The sequence below is a fragment of the Phalaenopsis equestris genome, unplaced genomic scaffold (genome assembly GCF_001263595.1).
Source record: "Phalaenopsis equestris unplaced genomic scaffold, ASM126359v1 Scaffold001093, whole genome shotgun sequence".
NCBI classification, from domain to species: Eukaryota; Viridiplantae; Streptophyta; class Magnoliopsida; order Asparagales; family Orchidaceae; genus Phalaenopsis; species Phalaenopsis equestris.
Genome location: NW_018165532.1, coordinates 25,040 through 33,961, shown reverse-complemented (window position 1 = coordinate 33,961; position 8,922 = coordinate 25,040). Strand labels below are relative to the sequence as shown.

The 8,922-nt window shown below is 32.8% G+C and overlaps 1 protein-coding gene across 1 annotated transcript in view; it reads left to right on the top strand.

The window, feature by feature from the left end:
* Positions 1–8,250, top strand: part of LOC110033111 — a 17,899-nt gene extending 9,649 nt beyond the window's left edge. The window contains exons 5-9 of the mRNA XM_020736981.1: positions 7–41; positions 157–535; positions 5,318–6,397; positions 6,431–8,028; positions 8,144–8,250. Coding sequence (XP_020592640.1) covers positions 7–41; positions 157–535; positions 5,318–6,397; positions 6,431–8,028; positions 8,144–8,250 — 3,199 coding nt within the window. The remainder of the gene's footprint in view (positions 1–6; positions 42–156; positions 536–5,317; positions 6,398–6,430; positions 8,029–8,143) is intronic.
* The last annotated feature ends 672 nt before the right edge of the window (positions 8,251–8,922 follow it).

Below are 8,922 nucleotides of genomic sequence, written 5' to 3'. Positions count from 1 at the left end.
CCAAAGTGGCATTAAAGGAACTATTGGCTATATTGCCCCAGGTGATGTGATGATTCTTCTTCTCAATGTTAGAATTAATCATGTCTTTTCCTCCCAAAATTTATGTTATTTTATGGACATATTTTCCCAAAACTTATATTTACATTTTATCTACAGAGTATGGTGAAGTAGCTCCCTTGTCTCCATCTGCAGATGTTTATAGTTTTGGAATAGTATTACTAGAGATGCTTACTGGAAGAAGGCCTACCGATGACGTTAGTGATAACTTAAGTCTACATAATTACATTAAAACGATATTTCCTCATGGAATTAATCACATAGTAGATCTTAAAATGTTCGCAAAAGAGCGGAGAGATGATAGTGAAGGGGGTGGAGAACAACCAAGATGGTTTAGTTGCCAAAGCACCAACAAATGCTTGCTTTCCCTGATAAAATTAGGTCTCGCTTGCTCAGTTTCATCTCCAAAAGAAAGGCCTTCCATGAAAGATGTTACTGCAAAATTACATGCAATTCGAGTTTCTTACGTTCCTTCAATGTGATGAAAATGATATGTTCTTGAAGAAAAGCTAGTATGTGGAAGCAATAACTTTTAGTTGTTTATGTTTTCAATATTACTTTCAATATGTGATGAAAAATATCTTGGAAGATGCATGTGGATAGACTAGCTTGATTTATCAATGTCTTGCAATTTCTTTTTATTAAAAACTTTCAAATATTGCCTCCAACTATTATAAAAAAATATCTACAATGAACTTGGATTTTCAAAAAAAAAAATATATATATTTTTTCCTTTTAATAATAATAATAATTTGTAAATAACTTTTAAAAAAATAATATCCTAGATATTTCATTGCAATAATTTAAGGCAATTTTTCAACTAAACTAAAAACAGAATAGTTTAAAAATTTTTAGTCTCAAATTATTTGATATTCATTGGGGAAATGAGCGAAATAAAATTTGAGTTTAAAATAAATTCAATTGCTTGAAGAAGAAACAATTTTCTTTATTACAAATTCATGAAGGAATGCATGGATTTTTTCCCTCCCTTTCTTACTAGATAGATCATTAATTTCGTTTACATAGGGAAATTTACATACATGCCACAAAATACTTAATTATTTACATATCTAATACCCAAATCTTGATAGTTATAGTTATGACATATTGATGCTTCCACATGCTAGCATTTTTGTGCTATAAACTTATACCAGAAAAGGTGTATTTCACTTTGAAAAAGATATTGGTTGTGATATTTTTAATATGATATGGTCTTTCACCCTCTACCCGTATGACAATATTAGGCCTTGGAAGCATATTGTAGAAACTAAGAGTTGATCTGGTTATTTCATAGACCTTGATTGCCGATGAGCTGTTATCCATTTAGGATGTGAGAGACTCATTCTCTGTCTTGTGGCTTAGTGAGAGCTTTAAAAGCATTGAAATACTCTTGTAAGATAACAATCCTTTATGACACCATTTACTAGTCGTCACTTAAATGTAAGCATGATTCCTTTAATCAAGTGTATTTTTAGGCATCACCCAAGATGCAATCGACCAAAGGGATACGTTCCTTTGGGACTTGCTCGTGACCTGAAAATAAACACTGACACTGGACTCTCTGGTTGTGGGTTTCTTTTGTAAGATCTTCTTTGTGGATAAGTTCCAATGCATTTTCAATCTGATCACGTTTTGGATGTATGCTCTTGGTCTATCACGCAAAGTTTGCTTTAAGAAGTTCTCCACGTTCCTTGTGGATATGTTCTAATTTTACGAGCCTTGTGTATTGTGCATTAGCGAAATTAACTTCACAGGAGTGGTGCCATCATATTTTGGAAGTCCTTGATATTGACTGTAATAAGCTTGAAGCAAGTGATACGCAAGAGTGGAGAATTCTTGATTCATTAACTAATTGCACCAAAGTAGAATTTTTGTACACCTCTCTTATGAACTTCAAATAATCTCTCTAGGATCTAATTATATTTCTGAAAGAATCCTTGAACTCAACAGGTACAAAAATTTATTTGGATTAGGAATGGAGAGAAATTATTTGAAAACTTGAAAAATTATGAACACTAGACTTCTCACATATTAATTTATCTTGGACTATTCCTCAAACTCTATAAAGCCTTGCCCGGCGAAAGAACTTGAATCTATCATTTAATAAACTTGAAGGTGAGGTGTCATACAAGGGCATCTTTGTAAATTCTTTTGCAATCTATCTCATTGCAAATAAGAAAATATGTGAAAAAATATCAAAGCTTCATTTGCAAAAATGTGTTCCCGGATCATCATCAATAAAAAAAATGACATCATTTAATCAAAAATTTTAACCCCAATATTAGTCGCACAATTACTCCTTTTGTTGTGCTTCAATTTACTCTATAGAAAGCAAAAGCAAAGTGGTTGAAGCAAAAATATATCAGATTCTTCCTTAAGATTTTCATTTTCAAGGATTTCATATGCTAAACTAGCTAAAGCTACAGATAGTTTCTCTACTTCGTCTCTTGTTGGATGTGAAAGATACGGTTTAGTTTAAAACCTTGAACTGCATGGAGCTTTTAAGAGTTTGACATCTGAATGTGTTGCTCTAAAAATCATACAACATCGCGGAGTTCTAACCTCATGCTCTAGCATTGATCACAAAAGCAAACATTTTAAAGCACTTTTTTTGAATTTGTGCCGAACTAAGAATATGAGACTAATGGAGATGATATTTTTTCTCTAGAAAAGAGATTGAACATTATCATCGATCGATGTTGTAGACGCTTTAGAGTATTTTTATCATAGTTGTGAAGCATCAATCATTCATTGTGATATAAAGCCACATAGTCCTACTTGACGATAACATGGTTGCTCACCTATCAGATTTGGACTATCAGGAATATTTTCTAAGCCTTTGAGTTCATCAATTCGAAATTATTCCAACACAAATGAGATTAAAGTAACTATTGGATATGCTGCCTCAGATGGTGTGATGAATCCACTAGTTTACATTATGTAATTCTGTCATCATTTTCAATGTATTATAGCCATTTTAAGTGATGATTATCTAAAAAAAATTATCATTTTATTTGTAAAATATGGAGGAGGAGCTTGCCAGTTTACCTTTACAGATGTTTAGAGTTTTGGAATAATACTATTAGAAATACTTACTAGAAGAAGACCTACCGATAGTATTTTTAACTATAACTTAAAAGTATATAAACACGTTAAAATAGCATTTTCACATAAAATCAATAGCAACATAGGTCTCAAAAGAGCAAAACATCAACCGTGTTTGCTTTCCTTGGCAGAATTTGGTCTTAGCGATATTTTAATTGCTAGCGGAGTTTGTAGGCAATTGCGAGCAACCCTAAACCGACAAAATTAAATGTTATCTCTTTCATTCAATTACTGCAAGTTTTCCAACACGAAACAAAAGTCAGCTTGATTTGGCAAAATATTTTATTGGTGTTGTAAGGCTTGTGTCATTAAGATAATTTTTATATTAAAGTTTAATTGAAAATAATTTTTAAACGAAACTAAATTTCATTGAAAACAAAATTTATTTGAGTATTCATAGATTTTAGACAAGAGTTTTTTTAAATTTTATGATAACTTCTTTATGCAACAATTAACATCGATATCATAACCTTATTAGCTGCAGATGCAAGTGGACATTCAACTTGCTCGAATATGGTTAAGAGATGTGAACTGAAGTCGAGTCATTTGTTGGAAATATATGGTTGAGACCGAAAGCACTTTCCTTTCAAAAACATTATGATTAATGCAGATTCCATGAGAGACCTGCTCGAAGGCAACAAATATCTTGAATGATTTACATACTTACCACATAAATCCTGTGTATTTACATATTTAAAACCTGAACAACAACTTTTACTTATATGGCATTTTACATATGCTTGAAAAGGTGTATTTCAATTTCTAAAATTTATAATTGTTATATTTTATATGTGATACCAAAATTTGGGGGGTATAATTGTAAAGAAAAGTAAACATTTAGGTGTTAGATATGTAGATATATAGGAATTGGGGGGTATGCATGTAAGTTTGAAGTGAAGTAAACTCACTCCAAATTCCATGACTACATCGACTCTGTTGACTAAAGAGTCGTCGGAAAAGAGTCATCGGAAAAGGATCGCCGGATATTTTTTGGGTTGGATCTCTCGGTAGAAGATGATACATCAAAGCTCTTTTTGGGTTGACTCTCTTGAACTTAAAACACAGGAGTTATTGATGATCTCTTGCATGCATTGGATGATTCTAATTGGTGATCAAACATATGAATAAGATCAGCAATTTTAAAAATGTATTTACATAGTGTTTGATCATTCTTAAAATTTTCACATATTCGATTAATAAACAAAATGTCATAGAAATGGATGAAATTTAATTATCTTATAAATATTATATTGTTCATCATGATTAATAATATTTGTTAAATTTAAAAATTATATGGAATGATAGATATGAAAACAAAAACTCAGTCACCTCATCTGAGACATGAAGTCATTAGTCATTTGCACTAAATCTTTGGTTGATTGAGTCGTCGTCGTATATCTTTCTCAGTCAATATAAATAATAGAAATGCATTAATTTAAGACCACCCAAACTTTGAAAGCACCTCTAAAGACCTGTAAAGACCAAATATTCATCATTCATTAAAACATTCTAAAATATATGCACTAACACCCTTCAAATGAACAAAATTTGCAATTCCATTATACCGGTGCTCTAAGAAATGTGCACAACATTTTGAGATTGCTGTGCGGATTGGCCTAAAATTAATCAGATTGCCCTCCTGTGCTCTGAACTGCATAATAAATGCTCAGATCACTTAAATTGAGATTGCTACCGAGTTAACATTAAAAAAAATACAAAAAAAAATATTTGATTAAGTATTTGGAAATTAAAAATAAGATATTAAGACAATTTGAATTTGTTTTTCAATAAATAAAGATTTAGTCTTCCATCATTATTAATAACAACCTAAAGATTATATGGAATGGTAGATATAAAAAGCACAAAAAAAAAGAAAAGAAAACGAGGATAATAATTTTTCTTCATAAAAAATTACAAAAAAGAAGGTAGATCATCATCATTTCATTCAAACGACCAAGAAAGAAACTTAACATTTTGTGACTCCACAAATGCATTAATTATGTGGTTGACTGGAATTCCACTCGTTTTGTAATTAATTGTGTTTCAAGTACTATGTATGCAGTTATTCCCTCTTTTTATAAATTAAAGAAGGCAGAGGGGGCGAAGTAGCTATCTTTTTCCTGTTAGAACCTTAGTTTCCTGGCATCTATCATAGTTATTCAATGGTGGAAATTATTAGTGTTAACAGACTCTTAATTATTCTCTTCTCTGTTTGTTTATCTTCCAAACAATTGTTAGCAATTGGAAGAAGTCATACAGACTATGAATCACTCGTTGCGTTCAAGAATCAAGTTCTAAAGCAAAGCAATGTGGATTCTTTCATCATTTTCGCAAGCTCATGGAATGCCACCAACCACTTTTGCTCATGGGAAGGGGTCACGTGCAGCTACAAACACCGCTACAGAGTCACGGCCTTGGATCTCCATTCTGTCGGGTTGGTCGGCCCTCTTCCTCCTTCCATATTCAATCTCACCTTCTTGAGAAGGCTTGATCTCAGCGACAACAAACTCTATGGTGAGATCCCTCCAATTCTAGCTTGCTTACCACGACTACAAAATCTTAACTTGAGCTTTAACTCCTTTGATGGAGACATTCATGCTATTCTGACGATTAACCATAGCTCTGTTCTCCAAGTTCTGGACCTTAATAGCAACCATATGATCACAGGAAAAATGCCTCTTGTTATAAACTCCATGTTGCCACTCAAATACCTCAATCTCAATGAAAACAAAATTATCGGCACCATCCCACCTTCACTTACCAATCTATCCTTCTTGGAAACTTTTTATGCCTCATATAACCATCTAGAGGGAGGCATCCCACCAGAGATTGGTGTTCTTCAAAAGTTGAAACATTTTAATGTGGCTGTTAATAAACTTTCAGGTAACATTCCTTCTTCATTCTACAACATATCATCGCTGCTCATCGTTTCAGTGACAAATAATTACTTCTCTGGTTACATTTCAGCCAATATTGCCCAAGCTTTTCCAAACCTTCAAGCCTTTCTTATTGGTATAAATAATTTCCTTGGCTCACTTGATCAAGCTCTTCAAAATGTGACTAGCTTACTCCTTTTGGACATTAGCAGAAATAATTTCATTGGAGTCGTGCCACCAGACCTTGGGAAAATGCATAATCTTAAAAACCTCGCTATGGGAAGTAACCAACTTGAAGCAAGTGATGCAAAGGAATGGAGATTTCTTGATTCATTAGCAAATTGCACCGGTTTACAAATGTTAGGACTTGAAAATAATAACCTTCGTTGAAGGCTTCCGAAATCATTTGGCAACCTCTCCATTAAGCTTCAACAAATAACATTAGGAGCTAATGACATTTTAGGAAGAATCCCGTTCGAACTTGATAGGTACACCAATCTAATTGCTTTAGGTATGGAGTTGAACCTTCTCGAAGGTCCTATACCCGAGACCATTGGAATGCTTGGAAGGCTACAAGCTTTATTTTTTGATGGGAATGATCTTACGGGAATTATTCCTTACTCCTTAGAAAATCTCACAGGCCTTAGCGAGTTGGATTTAAGATCTAATCAATTAACAGGCCCTATACCTTCTAGCCTAAAAAATCTTCAGCATCTTTCTTATTTGGATCTCAGTCAAAATAATCTAACAGGAGGGATTCCGAGAGATATTTTTTTCATTCCTTCCTTTTCATTTGCTTTGTATCTGTCATATAACTTTTTCACTGGGACTCTACCAGTAGAGGTTGGTCTTCTAATAAATCTCGTCTACCTTGATTTTTCTAATAATAATTTGAGTGGAGAAATTCCAAAAACACTTGGAAGCTGTCAATCATTGCGTGAATTAAATATGGGATACAACTTCTTCCAAGGCCCCATCCCTATTTCACTAAGTAGTTTGACGAGTCTTGAAATACTAGACCTTTCACATAATAATTTATCAGGTGTTATTCCTCAATTTCTACAAAACTTTATATCTCTTATGAACTTGAATCTATCATTCAATAATCTTGAAGGTGAGGTGCCATATGAAGGTGTCTTTTCAAATTCCTCAGAAATATCTCTCATCGGAAATGAAAAACTATGCGGTGGAATTCTAACACTTCATTTGCCAAAATGTGTTGCCAAATCATCGTCAACAAAATCTCATCATTTAATCAAAATTCTATTCCCTATTCTTACCATTGTAGTTATGTTATTCATCCTTTTGTTGTGCTATACTTTGCTTTATAGAAGAAAAAGAAAAAATGATTTAAGAAATGCATCTGGTTTATCTTTAAGCCCTCCATATCCAAAAATTTCCTATGCAAAATTAGTTGAAGCTACAAATGCTTTCTCCACTACGCACCTAGTAGGATGTGGAAGATATGGCTCTGTTTATGCAGGCAACTTAAGAGAATATAACGTTATTGTGGCTATTAAAGTATTTAACCTTGAGGTTCGTGGAGCTTTGAGGAGTTTTACAGATGAATGTGATGCATTAAGAAGCATACGACACCGTAATCTTGTACGAGTCCTAAGTTCCTGCTCGAGCATTGATATTCAAGGCAATGAATTTAAAGCTTTGATCTTCGAATTCATGTCAAATGGAAACTTAGACACGTGGCTACACCAAAAACATGAGATTGACGAAGATGATGTTCTCTCTTTGGAAAAAAGATTAAGTATTGCTATCGATGTTGCAGAAGCTTTGGAGTATCTTCACCATAGCTGCGAACCACCAATCATTCACTGTGACATAAAGCCAAGTAACATTCTACTTGACGAAAACATTATTGCACATGTTGGTGATTTTGGACTTTCAAGAATGTTTTATGAGAATTTGAATATATCTCGTCAAGATTATTCCTACCAAAGTGGCATTAAAGGAACTATTGGCTATATTGCCCCAGGTGATGTGATGATTCTTCTTCTCAATTTTAGAATTAATCATGTCTTTTCTTCTCAAAATTTATGTTATTTTAAGGACATAATTTCTGAAAACATATATTTACATTTTATCTACAGAGTATGGTGAAGTAGCTCCCTTGTCTCCATCTGCAGATTTTTATAGTTTTGGAATAGTATTACTAGAGATGCTTACTGGAAGAAGCTGGAAGAAGGCCTACCGATGACCTACCGATGACCTTAGTGATAACTTAACTCTTCATAATCACATTAAAACGATATTGCCTCTTGGAATTAATTACATAATAGATCTTAAAATGTTCACAAAAGAGCAGAGAGATGATACTGAAGGGGGTGGAGAACAACCAAGATGGTTTAGTTGCCAAAGCACCAACAAATGCTTGCTTTCCCTGATAAAATTAGGACTCTCTTGCTCAGTTTCATCTCCAAAAGAAAGGCCTTCCATGAAAGATGTTACTGCAAAATTACATGCAATTCGTGTTTCTTACGTGCCTTCAATGTGATGAAAATGATATGTTCTTGAACAAAAGCTAGTATGTGGAAGCAATAACTTTTAGTTGTTTATGTTTTCAATATTACTTTCAATATGTGATGAAAAATATATTGGAAGATGCATGTAGATAGACTAGCTTGATTTATCAATGTCTTGCAATTTCTTTTTATTAAAAACTTTCAAATATTGCCTTCAACTATTATAAAAAAATATCTACAATGAACTTGGATTTTCAAAAAAAAAAATTCCTTCTAATCCTTCTAAAAATAATAATAATTTCTAAAAATAATAATAATTTGTAAATAACTTTTTAAAAAATTATATCCTAGATATTTCATTTCAATAATTTAAGACAATTTTTCAACTAAACTAAAAACAAAATAGT